Here is a 15,299-nt window from a genome sequence, read left to right on the forward strand (position 1 = left end):
ACATGCTGTCCGCACACCTGGGCCTCCCTGTGGCCACCTCACCACCAGGCGGCCTGGCCCACTGGGCGGCCTTTGAAGACCGAGGCTGACCCTCCACTGTGCCAACAGCCTGGCCTCGGGGGCCCAGAAATAGTCTTCATTTTGGAGTCTCGCCCCCGCCCCGGGTCTCCTTTGCCCCTCTTCCTGGGTCTGCATGTCTACCTTCCTGTTTATCTCCACGCTCTCCTGCGGATCCACTTTCAGGATCAGGCTTCCCCCTTCTGCCCACCAGGCTCCCGTGACCACCTGTGTCCCCCTGTGTCTAACCTGGGGTGGCAGCGCGTCCTGGGCATCCCCTCCCTGCTGCGTCTCTGACACCAGCCCTGGGGGCTCGGCTCTGTGAACATCCCACCATCCTTACCTCTGTTCTCCCAGGAGAACAAGGCGAAGTTCTCTGCCTTCCTGGAGAAGGAGTACGGGGTGAAGGTCAACCCCTCGTCCATGTTCGACGTGCACGTGAAGAGGATCCACGAGTACAAGCGGCAGCTGCTCAACTGCCTGCACGTGATCACCCTGTACAACCGTGAGTGCCCCGCCCCCGCGCCCCACCCACCCTTCCACCGGGCCTTTTTCTCACGTGGCCACTGGGGAGGACGTTGCACATTCATTTTGAGTGGCACCTTCTGGTTTTCTGTGTTCAGAACAGAGCAGCTACAAGGAGTGAGACGTGAACTCAGAGGTTGGGGAGCTTGAGGCCCAGGGCTGCACCTCCTCCAGAGTGGAGGCTTGGGGGTACTCGGAGGCTGGGTTCTAGGTCTGGTGTAGCATTTCTTTCATACTTAGCTATTATCGTTACTAGACTCCCCTGAAGTTATTTGGAGAGATTATACTTAGCAGGTGAGGCATTTGAAGTATACTCATAGAAGGTGAAATAGTATGTTACATCTGTACACCTTAAACTATTTAAGTGGCATTTGATTTTGAAGCACATGTGAATCAAAGACCCACCTAAAAGTAACTGTGAACATTTGCTACTTCTATAAATAAGATAATAAAGCCTCAAGGAAAAATCTGGTTCTTTTTTTGTTAATTTTATTTATTTAATTTATTTATTTTTGGCCGCGTTTGTTGCTGTGCGCGGGCTTTCTCTAGTTGGCGGCAAGTGGGGGCTACTCTTCGTTGAGGTGCACGGGCTTCTCATTATGGTGGCTTCTCTCGTTGCAGAGCACAGGCTCTAGGTGTACCAGCTTCAGTTAGTTGTGGCACGTGAGCTCAGTAGTTGTGGTGCACGGGCTTAGTTGCTCCGCGGCATGTGGGATCTTCCCGGACCAGGGCTCGAACTGTGTCCCCTGCATTGGCAGGTGGATTCTTAACCACTGCGCCACAAGGGAAGCCCAAAACGTGGTTCTTAAAATCTTGTAATGTAGTAAAGCAAATACTAATTTTGAAAATGAAGGAACCAAATCCTTTCCAAGACGCAGAGCTCCCCTCGAGAACATCAGCTCTCCGGTTGCCAGTGAGGGAGACTCCGTCTTGAGGGATCCACTCGCTCCTGAGACAGTGAAGTGACAGGACGGATGCTAGTTTGGGTTGAGTAGTTCTGACCCGACCCTCAGAAAAGGCCCAGGTGAGGGCCCTCCTGTGCGTTTGGCTGAAGGGCGCGCCTCCCGGGCCAGAGACGGCAGTTCACGGAGACTTTGTTTTGTGCTCCTTGCCGTGGTTTTCTTCTGCAGTTGTGATGTTTCTGCATTTTCCTTGTCGTTTCCCCGGCGGCGTCCCCGAGTCCCCTGCCTGTGAGCAGCAGGGCCAGTCGCTGGGTGGCCCGCCCTTCCTCCCGTCACCTCTTGTGGCCGGTGCCTTCCTGCTGCCCAGGGTGCTGCTTCTGCTCGGCTTGTGAGCGTCCGGGGCGCCTGCGGCATTCCGATGGGGCCATCAGGGCACGTGTCACCCGCCCCCCGCCTGCTCGTCCACCTGCGTGTATGCAGCGTACAACGTGGTGCTGCTGTGCCGTCCTCGCCTCCATCTGACCTGGGTTTCCGTCTGCGATGAGACGCCCAGTCCTCTTACAGGGCCGTCTGGTTGCCTTCTGCCCAGCTCCTGGGCCCCGAGCTCTTCCACGTCCACAGCAGTCTGTGGCCTTTTGCGGGAGGGGTGGTCCCGCTGAAGCGATGTTCTCAGTCTCCCGTTCGTTCCTTGAGCAGCAGCATCTGGAGGGCGGGTCTGGAGCGAGCTGCTCTCTTGCCTGTGCTCATTCTGCTCGGCTGTGTCTTGGGTGCCTGCTGTTGGGGGTCAATTTTCCTGATGCTCGGGCACTCTGAGGATGGTGGTTGATATCTTGTATCATTTCTAGGAAGAAGTTTCCTTGAAATACATTAAAACGTGTGTTTGGCTTTCTTCTCCTGGGGCTCCAGTGAGGTGTGTGGTTGGTTTCTTCCACCACCTTCTTTTTGCCTGTCGATAGCTCTCCCTCCTTTTCTGTTCCGTGTTGTCTGCTGGTCCCGCTTCCACGCTCTGTGTGTCTACTGTATTTTCTGCGCGTCTCCCCTCCCTCCTGGCTTCTGTGACCGGGCTGCACTCTGGGGGGCGGTTCTGCCTTGTCGCCTGTGTGTTGCCTTCTCCCGGGGTCTTGCGTTTCGGCGCTGTGGCCTCCCGTCTGCGTTGACAGTCCTCACAGGTCGGAGACTCACAGGGAGGCTGCTTCCACTTCCCTCGTCTGTGGCAAAGCTGTGTGTTCGGGTTGGTCGCTCGTGTCTGAGGAGCTGCGTCGGGACTCTGGCCGGGACCTCGTGAGCTCAAGGCAGCCGCAGGCCTCCCCAGCTTGTGACGCCTCTCTGGGGCTCCAAGTCCAGGCTGGCTCAGGAGGCGTCGTGGCCCTGTGGGCCTCTGTCCACAAGGATGTCCAGACCCCCTTTCCAAGGTCTCTCTGTAGGAGGGGTGCCGACAGGGTCTGCCGCCCGGCCCCCCGGGGCTCTTTCCTGCCTCCCCTTCCCCTGCTCACAGCCCCCGGGAGGCTGGGGTTCCTGAGACCCTGAGTTCACAGCCCTGTCTCCCACCCATCCCATGACCCAGCAGGACTTGCTCAATGATCTGGAGTTAGCGTATTTTTCTTCTTTACTAGTTTTAGTAAAAATATAGTTTGTGGGTTTTGGGCTTTTTTTTTTTTTTCCTGTTCTCTTTGTTACTCTGTCCACAATCTGGAAGCGGGAAGATTCAGAACTAAGGGCTGGTCATGTTCCTACTAGAACCTGAAGTCAGAGGTTAAAGGTCAGCCACGACCCTTTAGTGGCTCCTGTAAATCCTGCGGCCGATTCCTGACTCTGGTGAATGCCATCTCGGGCCGCCGGTCACTTCTGTAGACACTCCCTGCCCCCACCCCCCAGCTGGACTCTGGAAGCCGGTGGCCTGGTGAGGACACCTCATGCTGCTGGGGCCGGAGGTGAGCTGTCTGCTCCGGCGCAGAAAAGGTCCGGGGGACTTCCTACCCTCTGTCCCAGTGACGGAGGGGGCTTGGGGTCTCACTGACACCCCTCGCAGGCTGACAGTGAATCATCACCATCCCAAGGTCACCCCATTTTTGAGTACCCATCACATGCAAGGGCCTTCAGTCCTTGTGACCAGACCCAGAGAAGCTCCTGTGTTGGGCTGTTCTGGACACAAAGGCACAGCTTTTCCACTGAACTTTCTGGAAGAGTCTGCTCCTGGCTGGCCTTCCAAACCAACCTGGACCAAGTGTAGAATTCTGTAAACGGGAGCTCCTGGCAGTGCAGCACCTGTGTCGGGCTGGCCTCTGAGGACGCTGCCACTGAGGCCTGTCCCAGGGCTCAGGCATGTCTGGCTCCAGGGGCTTCACGTGGCTCTCTTTTTGTTTGTCCTGCAGGAATAAAGAAGGACCCAGCCCAGACCTTTGTGCCCAGGACTGTCATGATCGGGGGCAAGGTGAGATGATGTCTTCTTTGCTCCTGCTTGGCATTGGTCGGGGATGCACAAACCACCGTGCTTTTCAGCAGTGTCTCTGCATCGGGGCTGGATGCTGCGGGTGGCCGGGCGCCAACCTGCACACACAGCCCCAGAGGTCCTGGCCCCAGGTGTGCCTCTGGGCCAGGTGAGGCTCCATCAGCTCAGCCACAGGAGGGAGCTGGATGGGGCCCCTGCCTGCCCGGCCCAGGGTAGTGGGGTCCCCAGCCCCAAGGGCCAGTCTCTCCTGGGCTTGCTGGCCCCTGCCTCTCATGGGGCAGCACCATTTCTCCGTGTAACTGCCGGATTTCCATGCCTCCCCTGCACTTGTGTGCCAAGTAGACATGAGTCGCTGGCTGCTTCGTCAGCCAGACGTGCGCCTGCTTTCGGCTCAGCCTGGCCTTATTCATTTTATTTACATGTGCTTTTGGACATGGGATCTCAGAGTCCCAGCGTATCGCCAGCAGGCATCAGTGGGTCCCATCATCGGGCTCCACGCTCTAGGGCCCATGTCCCCACCCTCTGCCACTTTTCCCAGAAGCCTGGGCACAGCTGCATCACGGGGGCTGCGGGTGGGCCCAGGACTGTCCTCGCCCCTTACTTGAGCACATGTGAAGGTGGAGGCGCCGGCCCCCGGCCCCCCGACTCCTGATGTTTCTAAAGCAGACTCCAGACAGCATGCTGGGGGTTTTTTTCTTTTCTTTTCTTTTCTTTTTTTTTAAACTTATCTATTTTATACATATCAGTGTATATATGTCAATCCCAATCTCCCAATTCATCCCACCCCAGCATGCTGTTTTGTCAGTATTTCCGTATGCATTTTAGAGATGTGGACTTTCAAATTTTTTAAAAAATGAATGCTTTTAAAAAGAGAAAAAAAGAATTGCAGAACATGCACAAACCTGTCCCCCAGACTTTTGCTGAACTATTTCATAGTAGATTACAGACACTATAACACTTCAACCCTAAGAACTTAATCAGTTGTCTTCACAGTGATGTTTTCCTGCAAAACCACACAGCGCCACCATCACACCTAAAACACTTGACAAGAATTCCTCCACATCGTTAAATATCCAGCCAGGGCCACATGCAGCCGTCTTGTGACAGCTACAGATATCTTGAGCTTGTTTGAATCAGGACCCAGCAAGGTTCTCACAAGGTGACGGGCGGCTGTGTCTCTTAAATCTCTTCATCTGTAGGTTTTTCTCCACGTCCCCCTCTTTTTTTCCCCTGCAATTTGTTACAGAAATCGGGTTGTGTGTCTTCCCCAAACCACGTCCCTCTGGTATCTCCCAGTACCTTCCTTGGTTCCCTGTGTTTCCTGTAAGTCGGTAGTCAGTTCTCAGAGGTCCTTGTTCCCTTTCTCCATTTTTGAAAAAACCAACTAGAATCAGAAAACGAAGCTTGAGGTTGACAGATCTGTGCACGTGGGTGAGGTGCTGTCATGAGAGGCGCTCGGTTGGAGCCAAGGAAGCGGGTGGGGCACTGTGCCCCGTGACCCCCACGCTGGCAGAGCCACTCGGCTGGGCGTGTCCAGCCCCGGCTCCTGCGACCCTGCCCTGCCCCTGAGCACAGGGTGTCTGCTGAGCGCCCCTCCCCGGTTGCAGGCAGCACCCGGCTACCACATGGCCAAGATGATCATCAAGCTGGTCACCTCCATCGGCGACGTTGTCAACCACGATCCGGTTGTGGGCGACAGGCTCAAAGTGATCTTCCTGGAGAACTACAGAGTGTCCTTGGCCGAGAAAGGTGAGCCTGCCTTACCTGGGCGCAGCCAGTGGTCCTCTGTGGTCAGGGCCTGTCTTGCTTTCAGACAGATTAACAGCCCCAACACCAGGCTGCCCAGCCAGAGGGCCCCCCACCCCTGGTCTGGCTCTGGGGGAGCCCTGCTGCCGCCGAGCGTGTGGGTCGTCCTCGGCCTCACACACCCTTGGTCTCTGAACTTCCCGCCACGCCCCCTCCTCACTCCTCTGCCCCTCAGCTTGGCCTTTCTGCCCCGGGGCTCCCTCTTGCTGGCCCTCCCCGTCCCCCAGAGGATGCTTCTGCTCGTCCCCACCTGTTACTCTGGCCTGGCGTCCTGCACCTGCTCTGGGAGGGTCTAGCCTGGGGCCACTCCACTTTGGGGGTACTGGGTATGTGTTGCCATCTGGAGAAGGGCCTGTGGCCAAATGTGCCTCGGAGCATAGCTGTCCTGAGCTGGACAGGCCTTTCTGTGCCGGCCACTTCCAGAGACCTGGCAGGAAGTGCTGGGAAAACTGAGCCTGGAATTGTGGCCTGAGTAGCAGCCCCTCTGATCCACGAGACTGTGCGCTGCCCTCCAGGCGTTGAGTGAACGGCAGGCTCACGCACTCCCTCCTCCTCCCTTGTGGACGGGTCATCAGGACCATCCCTGTGGTCCTGCCACTGCCATGGGCCATGTGTGGCTCGGGGGTTGGGTTGGGGTTAGTGTTTCACTGAGCTTCTAAAGCAACTTGCGGCCGCTGCCTGGCACTCCCAGGCCAGTTCCTGCGCTTCCTTAGAACTGACCCTGGGGACAGCCAGCCTGGAGTTGGGCCCCGCACCCTCCACCAGCTCTTGGACTGGCCGTGGTAACGTGTCCACCATCCCCTCTGCCTGAGGGGCCGGGGGGGCCTGTGTCTGTGTCCTGGTGCCTGGACCTGACCTTGAAGAAGGGCCTGGTGACCCCGAGTGCCCTTCAGCTGGGTTAGGGAAGCAGCATCAGCTCTGAGAACAAGCTGAGGACGTGGGAGCAGGGATGCCAAGGCAGGCAGGATGGAGGCTGCGTTCCTGCTGCCACATGGAGAAACTCACGCAGGGAACCCACACTTGGGAGAAGCTGCAGGGCTGTGGATGGGGTCGTGTCTTGGCCGCTCTGCCAGTCTGTAAACGGCACAGAGTGACTTCGGTGTGTGTGGCCACAAGTCCCCCTGCTGTCCCCAGTCCTCTGGTGCTGTGAGTCGGGTTCCTCTTTAAGCCATTTAAGGAGCCTGTGGGGCTGATCTAATAAGACAGCAGTGATGTCAGGATACAAGGGAACGATGACAACACCAGGCTTTGGTTTGGCCCTGGTCCGCAGAAGGTTCCAGAACAAAGGTCCTTTGCCACCTGCAGGGCTTCTCAGGCGTCTCCACTGTGGATCCTCTGCCTCAGGCTGCCCTAGATCAAAAAAGGGAGCCGTACAGGTCGTGTGGTCAGTGCGTGGTGTTTCTGTGCTGTTCCCATTGCTCTCGTGTTGAGCGGTTCATGGCTGACGGGTCTTGCTCTCGCCCCCTTGCAGTGATCCCCGCCGCCGACCTGTCACAGCAGATCTCCACCGCGGGCACCGAGGCCTCGGGCACAGGCAACATGAAGTTCATGCTCAATGGGGCCCTCACCATCGGCACCATGGATGGAGCCAACGTGGAGATGGCTGAGGAAGCTGGGGCCGAGAACCTCTTCATCTTTGGCTTGCGGGTGGAGGACGTGGAAGCCCTCGACCGGAAAGGGTGTGTGTCCCTCTCAAGACCTCAGATCTCCTCTACTTGTTTTTCACACCCTTGGATACCTTGAGGGGTCCCAGCCCGGCCTAATTCTGTGCAACTGAAATTGCCTAGTTGCCTAAAATCCCTCAGGGGAGTTGTTGAGGCCTCAGGCACCAGCTGCTGAACCCAGTCAGAACCTTGTCAGCCTGTGAGCGCTGGCCCTTTCGGCCCTGTCCCATGTCTGCCACACGCCTCCCTCTCCCCGGACTCCCTAATGGCCACAGGGTGTCTCTCGAGCTTGGTTTCACATGTCATTGTCTTCTGCAACATCCTGGCACTGGGGGCGGGCCGGGGGCGGGGCTGCTTGAGCATCCTCTCGGAGGACTGCGGCAGAGCCGTGCGTGTGACTTGTACGTTCTCTAGCAACCACGGGTCTGTAACAGTAAAAGGAGGTGGTGGAATTGATGTGCTCACGGCCCATGTCCACCTCCAGTGCCTGCGGGTTGCCAATCCCACCTGGCTGTCCTGGGCCCGAGGCACAAACGGCCCCAGCACCTGCCCATGAGGCTGCCATCTCCCCACAGGTACAACGCCCGGGAGTACTATGACTGCCTGCCTGAGCTGCGGCAGGCCGTGGACCAGATCGGCAGTGGCTTCTTCTCCCCCAGGGAGCCCGACTGTTTCAAGGGTGTCGTCGACATGCTGCTGAACCATGACAGGTGGGACAGGCCCCTCGTCCCTCTCTGATGGGTCAAAGTGTCCCCCTGGCACGCTGAAAACTGCACGTTGTTTGGGGCCAAGCCTGGGCCTCGGTGAGGCTCACCCCCACCTCAGCCCACGGCCAGAGGCTCGGCCGCACCCAGGGACCGGGGTTTGTGGGGCTTCTGATGGTGCTCAGTGAGCCTGGGGGCCTGGTGACGGGATTGCCAGCTGCCAGGTCCAGCCCCAGGCCCCCGGCACCAGCTGACCTCCTGGACGGGAGTGACAAGTGTCGCCTGGGCAGGTTGGAGGCGACTTCCTCAGGGCAGAGGGAGCCTGGGTTTAATGGGGAGCCCAGGAGTGGTTCAGGTGGAATGAGCTTGTGAGGCCATGAGTTACCACATGGTTGATGTTTTATGACGAGGCCGCTGACATGGGGTTCTGCTCCCCGGGGCACAGCCTTGCACAGCACTTTTTATAGGTCGCCAGTGCCTTCTCTGACGACAGGCCTCTTCTTCACCCAGGTGGTAAAAGCTGAGTCTGTCAAAGGCTGAGAATCGACCTCTATTCCACTTTCAGTTCCTTTGGTTTAGTCACTTTTTGATGAATGCTGTCAGCTGGCTTCTGTCAGACCCGATCGTAACTCCATACACGCCCGGGGCTGGGAGCTTGGCCCTGCTGAGGTCTGTGATCAAGGAGGGACTTTACAGGGTTTTATGAATTGTGTTTCTGACTCAATCGTAAACAAGACGTGTTTCTGTGTCCATAAATCCTGCACCACCAGTTCTCAGCCCGTGAGATCTGAGAACAGATGGTGATGGAGCCTGTGGTCACCCTGTGCCCTTCCCCTGGAGGTGAAATTGGCGGGAGGCCTCAGCCTATGCAGCTCTAACCCATGTGCACAGGTTTTAAAGAACACTGGGTTAAAATAAGGTTTTTCTAGAATAGGGTCCCTAGGACAGAAGTGTTGCTCACAGAGTAGTCCCCGTGGCCACCCCTGTCCTGCAGAGCCTGAGGACGCAGCCAGCCAGGCCCGTTTCCTGACCTCCCACTCGTCACCCACCCAGCCCAGCTTCCTGTCTCCCATTTCAGGTTCAAGGTGTTTGCGGATTATGAGGCATACGTGGAGTGCCAGGCCCGGGTGGACCAGCTGTACCGGGTAAGGTCCTTGGGCCCTGGCAGGGAGGCAGCAGGGCGTGGCTGTGTCCTGCTGTCTCGGGCCACTCCCAGGAGGTCACAGTTCATCTAGTGGCCCAGAGCAGGTTGGGCTTCCTCATTTCCTGCTTAGGGACTGACTCAGCTGGCCCTCTGCCCAGGCTGCTGTCCACACCAGTGCACCTTCCCCTGCAGCCTCTGGGCAGCTGCCACGGAGCACAGGTGAGCAGGGCAGGAGTTTCCTTCTGGAGGCTCTGCACACCCTAGCCTGCGATCTGACCGCCCATGTGGGTGTGATCAGGAGAGCCTGAGGTGAGGGATGGGCCTTGTGAGCAGTGAAGACCTTTCTGTGCTTAAAACGAGAAGATGAATGATTCCTTGTAAAAGTGACAGATCTGACAGCAAGTAGAACAAGGACTTGTAGCTCTAAGGAGTGGAGTTTCTAAGGTGGGGCTGCGGGAGCCAGCTCCCCAGTCCGTGGCCCCGTGGCCCTGCCTTGGCGTGACCCACAGAGAGTGTGCATGTCCAGTGGGGTCTCCTGGGAAGACTCAGCTCCTGAACCTGGGGAGGGAAAGGAGGGTGTTCCACCCTGTGCACCCAGCCAAGGATGGCAGCAGGAGGAGACACTGGCGATGGGGGTGTGACTGCGCAGTTGTTGGGTCAGATGGTTCATTGCCCAGGTCGTTAAAGCAGATTCTTGGACGCGGCCTGAGGGGTTTGTGTGTCTGAGTTGTTGCCCACGTCTCACCCCTCCCGCCCCCCCACTCGAGGAAACAGCCCAATGTTCCCTCCTGTGACAGAACAGGAGGGGGCCTAGAAACGGAATGATCTTCTGGGCTCCGGGAGGGACTTTGCTTTCCTTTCGGGGAGGCCCCTCTCGGTGCTGGCTGCAGCCTGGGGGCACATACTCCTCTGGTGGGGTGTCTGTGCATTGTGTGCACCGCACCCCAGCAGGACCTCTGTCTAGTCATCTGGAAACTTTCCTGGTGGGTGGGCCCCCTCCCTGGGGAACTCTTGGTGCTTGTCATCCGTCAGGCTGCCCAGGGCCTAAGCGCATCTGGGAACAGCCCAAGGTCACCGATCACCGGCTTCCCTCTGCAGAACCCCAAGGAGTGGACCAAAAAGGTCATCAGGAACATCGCCTGCTCGGGCAAGTTCTCCAGTGACCGGACCATCACGGAGTACGCCCGGGACATCTGGGGCGTGGAGCCCTCTGCCCTGCAGACCCCACCGCCCAGCCTCCCCAGGGATTAGGCCCCCGCCCTCCCCCACGGGACCAGAGGCGTTTGTTTTCTTGCTGACTCTGCCCATTTCCAAGCACTTTGCCAGCACCCTGCTTTTTTCAGTGCTGTTTCCAGGACGGCCATGGGGATCCGGGTGGTGGCTTTCAGGGATTGGGTTGGGGGAAGATGCTGAGGTGAGATGCTCCCCCGTTTCCTGCAGGAAAGCAGAGCCCACAGCACTGAGCAGGGCAGCTGGCCTCCTGCTTTGCCCACCTGCCCCTTGGAGGTGGGGGAAGGTGGACTTGTCTGCTGGGCTCCCTGTAGCCTTGCACACACCTTATGTGAGCTCGTTTTTAGTTTTGAGCCTCTGGATTCTGGGGTCCGGCCAGGTAGCCGTGGTAAAGCCTGGGGTGGTGTATGTTTCTGCAGCGCCTCATCCAGCGTGGCCCCCGTCCTCCCTGGCCCAGCTCTGCCTCCTGGCCATGCAGGGAGGGTCCAGTGTGCTAGGCCATGTCGTCATAGCTGCTGTGTGGGAACCCAGCCCGGAGTTTCCAGACTGATCAGATAAACAGGCCCCAGGACAACTGAGAGTGACACTGGGGACACCTGTGTCCAGCATCTAGGGAGCTTTGTCTGGGACAAGGCTGGCTGATGCGGAATTGGTTTGGTTTTGCTTTTTCATACGATTTTTCATAAGGAAATGAAACTAGCTGAAGCCTTGTTTTAGCAACTAAAAATAGCACTTTTCAAGTTTAGTGCCTGGGGAGGCAATGCTGGGATGTTCTCACCTGGCCCTGGGGACCCAGGTGGGGTCCCCACCTCTGCTGGGTGAAGCTGAACACCCAGCCCCGCTGCAGGTCTGTGCCCGTCGAGTCCAGGAGGGTGCGTTTCCGGTCTCACAGGAGGCCAGCCTCCCTCCTCCCAGCAGCATGACAACCTGGTCTGGAAAAGGACTGAGTGGGCCCAGAGAGGAGCCCACTTTCCATTCTGCCCAGAGAGCAGGCTGGAGCTGGGGAGAGCGGGTGAGCAGATGGGAAGGACAGGGCCAGGGAGCAGGCAGGAGCTGTGGGCGGAAGCGTCCGGAGGCTGTCTCCTCACATGCTGGACCTGGGTGGCACAGGGTCCTGCCCTCATCCCCGTCCTGACTGCTCACCTCCCCAGAGGCATGAGGGTCTGGGGTTGCATCCCCAGCGCCCTCTGCTGCCCGTCCCTTAGGCCGAGTGTAACCATCACCGTGCCCCCTCACTGTCGCTGCCTCGTGTGAGACACGGATTAAATCTTCCTGCTTGTGCTCAGTTGATCTGGCCTCTGTGTGTCACTCTTGTGCCCAGGGCAGTCCCATGTCCCAGCCGGGCTAAATTATGGTCCATCATTCCAGGACTGAGAACAGAAAGTTCTCTCACCTCAGCTGCATGTGGGGCTTAGAGCCACGAGTGCCTGAACCATTAAACCCAGCCACTTGGAAAACTGTCTCCTGGGTGTTGGCATTTTTGGTGTGAATTGTACTGTTTTTTTTCACCCATCTTTTGCCACCCACTCCTGACCCTGGGAAGTGGAACGCCCTGGGGACCAAAACTCCTCCCCCACCACCCTAAATTGTATGGCTGCAGGTTAAATAAAAAACCCAGAGGGATGTGACTTGGGGCTCACTCTTACCCAAAGTACCCAAGAACGCCGTGGATCCCTGCTGGTGGCAGGATGTGCGAGACGCCCCTTGGTTGGGGGCACCTGAGATGCACATTCCTGGTCTCAGGTCTGGGGCAGCTCCTGGGACACATGCATCTGACGACCACAGTTCACAGCTGTGCACATCTCTTGCTGTTCCTGACCACCGACTGACTTCTGTGACCCATTAAAGGGTCAGTCCTAACCCACAGTTTAAGCCTAGTCGCTCAGACAGAGGTAATAAGCTGAGATGCCACCAGGCAGAGATGTGTAGACCTGATTACTAATTACCTGACAGCTGACAAGGGCGGCAGCTACCAGCCCCACGATCCCTTTTTATGCTTCCTTATCTTCAGACTGTCAGACACCTGTAAAAACACTAACAGCTTGTATTTTTACTTTATAGCTTACCTTATTCCCCCCAAAAAACTCTGAGGCAACTTCCATAGACAAAATTTTAAGGAAAACAAGATGCAGACTTGAGCCCAGGCAGAGCAGGCCAGGTCTAGACGGCCTCATTGGTCAAGACGAGCTGGGGATGTGGCTCTGAGCTGCAGGGCCTCCAGGAGCCTCAGTGACTGAGAAAAGCACGAAGGGGCTGCCCTGGCCAGGCGGGCACTTCATGCTTTAGTTACATGAAGACGGTGTCAGGTGGGGATGGGTGTCCAGCTCTGACGGAAATCCAAGGAGACATGAAGCTGGGGGACGGGGTGGGGCCCTGCAGGCCATGCTCACACCTGAATTAGATACCAGGAGCACAGAGCAAACCTGTCCAGTAGAAGATAACTGACAAACTGACCTCAGGAGGGTCTGTTCCGTTTCAAACCCGGTTTAAGAAAGACGTGGGTTTTCCAGATATAAGAATCACCGTGGGCAGGTCTAAGGTGCTTCAGAAAGAGGGTGTAACCTAACCTGCTTCTGGGCCTCCAGCCAGGGCACAGCTGCTAACAGGCCACAAGGGGGGCAGGTAAACAAGCCCCTTCCCACCCTGGGGAATTTCTGCGCTGCCGAGACTGGAAAATGCCAGAGCCTGACGACCTAGGGGAGGAAGGCCTGCCATCAGGAGAGACTTAGGTGGACTGAAGTCCTCCGACCTGGGACAAACCCTGTGCTTCACAGCTCGAAGCCCCCTTATTAAGCCACACACCCTCTCCTGGGAGAGAGGTCACAATGGGGAGGTGAGAAGTGGGACAGCTGGCAGGCGCTGGCTGGGAGCAGCACACGTGCAGGGGAGGCTGGTTTGGCAAAAAGCCAAACAACACAAGCGCCACCACCAGTAAGTGAACAGGGCGATGCCCGTGGGCCAGAAGAGTCCCTGGACTCCAGCAGCCTAAACCCCACCCACCACCTGTCCATCGACACGGCAACATTCAACGAGCTTGTTAACTGTAAGGTTGGAAAGGCCACCTGTGTAGGCCTGGTTTTTAGAAAAATGCCATCTCCACCTGGAGAAGCCGTCCCCACCTCCCCACCTCCCCACCGTGAACGTACCTTTCCCCAGAGATAATGTCCCTCCGTGCTGGGCCTCAGTGTCTGGGAGGAAGCGGGAAAGAAGGGCCCGTGATCCTCGGCCTTACAGAGGCGACACCACCTCCCATACGGCCGGGTCCTGAGAATGGCCTGGTGCTGTGGGTAGGGCCTGGCCTGGAGGCGTCACTGAGAAAACAGACAGACCACCACCACGATTTTATTCTTAAATAAATGCTCAGTCTAAGGCCAGGTTAGGTAGACAGGTGGGTGGAAATCGGAGGAAGGCGGACCACGGGCACCTCCCCCGCTGGGAGCAGTGGGGCCGCCCAGGGAGGCAGGGACACCAAGGAAGGCAAGCCGGGTGCACAGGGTGGGAGGGGCTGATGGAACCACTGGAGTCCGTTCTGGGAAGGGACAGAAAGAACCCAAGTTGCCCCACATTCTCGAGAGTGGTGCCAGAAAGCTCAACGTGGTCCCAAGACCCCACGCCTCCTGCCCCAGGCTCCCGGTGCCCAGCTCAGGAAGTGTGGGATCAACTAGCCGATGGCCAGAAGGCTGTCACTGTCTTCCCAGCAAGACCTCGGGTTGAGTGGCAGCAAGAGGGAGAGAGGGCCGCATGCCCGCCGCCCACGCTGTCCACAGAGACCTGTGCTCCCAGCCACCCGGGGCGGGTGCCTCAGGTCTGCCAGGGCTTCCTCTGCCTGGCCCGCTGGCATCCGAGTTCTCTCCAGGCGCATCTCCAGGGTGCCGGGCTGGCCGGAGGAAGCGGGGGGACAACGGCAGACATCTTCATGCTCCTTCAGGTGGCGAGTAACACTCAGTGCTGGCGCCCCGGTTCCGACTTGCCCAGGAACTCCCTGGACCAGAGGAGGACACCTGTCGGCCAAACCTCTTCAGGCCAAACATGAGACCCCACCTCCTGTGGTCCTCCTACAGCCCACCTGGGGAGGCCGCAAAGGAGCCTGGAGGACCACACTTCCGCTCAGAAAACCCCGTGAGTTAGACAAGCAGGGCGCCAACGGCAGCGCCCAAGTCAAGTCCCGACACACAGGAGCAAGGATGGGGTCACTAACTGCACCCCGATGTTGGAGCCATTCTCTGGTCTACATTTTACGTAATGTATTCCTTTTATGGGGAAAAACCACAGTCCCAGAGCAAACCCATACTCATCACTGTCCCCTCGCAGCAACCCACATCCGTGAGGCAAGAAACTGCAAAGGAACGCCCCTGCAACCTCAAGGGCGAAGTGTAACCACCTGGCACACACCTCACCAAGGGCTGATTCCAGCACCCTGGGCTCCGCAGAGGCCCCCCAGCCAGGACGTGCGGGCTGCCTGCACCCTCCAGCGGGAGGCAGGGAGCGCCTGGTCCATCCAAACCCTTCGCTTTGCCACCAGCGCACCCCTCATCCTCAGGCTCTGCGCCCAAGCTCGAGATGGGTGCCCAGGGCAGCAGCCCACGTCCTGGCCCAGGATTTCGGCCAGCGCAGTGCAGCCACGGGCACAGCCTCCCTTCCAGAAGCAGCTGGGGACAAACAGGCTTTTGAGGAGCTGGCCCAGACCTGCACCCCCCTGTGCCCCACGCGCACGAGCAGCAACCTGACGGGCCCTTGGGAAGGGACGGAGGCCTGACCCGAAGCAGCTGTGGTGTCTGCGCTGCACGACCTGCACCACAGGGAGATCACAGCCCGAAT

At 58.0% G+C, this 15,299-nt stretch overlaps 2 protein-coding genes across 3 annotated transcripts in view; one reads left to right on the forward strand and one right to left on the reverse strand.

The window, feature by feature from the left end:
• Positions 1–10,534, forward strand: part of PYGB (glycogen phosphorylase B) — a gene marked incomplete at its 5' end in the record, with an annotated part of 52,283 nt that extends 41,749 nt beyond the window's left edge. For both annotated transcript variants that reach the window (XM_079718471.1, XM_079718472.1), the window contains 7 exons: positions 415–562; positions 3,857–3,915; positions 5,541–5,682; positions 7,211–7,418; positions 7,979–8,113; positions 9,186–9,252; positions 10,350–10,534. In XM_079718471.1, coding sequence (XP_079574597.1) covers positions 415–562; positions 3,857–3,915; positions 5,541–5,682; positions 7,211–7,418; positions 7,979–8,113; positions 9,186–9,252; positions 10,350–10,502 — 912 coding nt within the window. In that variant the 3' untranslated portion in view covers positions 10,503–10,534. The remainder of the gene's footprint in view (positions 1–414; positions 563–3,856; positions 3,916–5,540; positions 5,683–7,210; positions 7,419–7,978; positions 8,114–9,185; positions 9,253–10,349) is intronic.
• Positions 10,535–13,814: 3,280 nt separating this feature from the next.
• Positions 13,815–15,299, reverse strand: part of ABHD12 (abhydrolase domain containing 12, lysophospholipase) — a gene marked incomplete at its 5' end in the record, with an annotated part of 69,538 nt that continues 68,053 nt past the window's right edge. Inside the window, one exon of the mRNA XM_079718825.1 lies at positions 13,815–14,463. Within this exon, the coding sequence (XP_079574951.1) occupies positions 14,424–14,463 (40 nt within the window). The 3' untranslated portion in view covers positions 13,815–14,423. The remainder of the gene's footprint in view (positions 14,464–15,299) is intronic.

Source organism: Hyperoodon ampullatus, assembly GCF_949752795.1.
Source record: "Hyperoodon ampullatus genome assembly, chromosome: 14".
In the NCBI taxonomy this organism is placed as follows: domain Eukaryota; kingdom Metazoa; phylum Chordata; class Mammalia; order Artiodactyla; family Ziphiidae; genus Hyperoodon; species Hyperoodon ampullatus.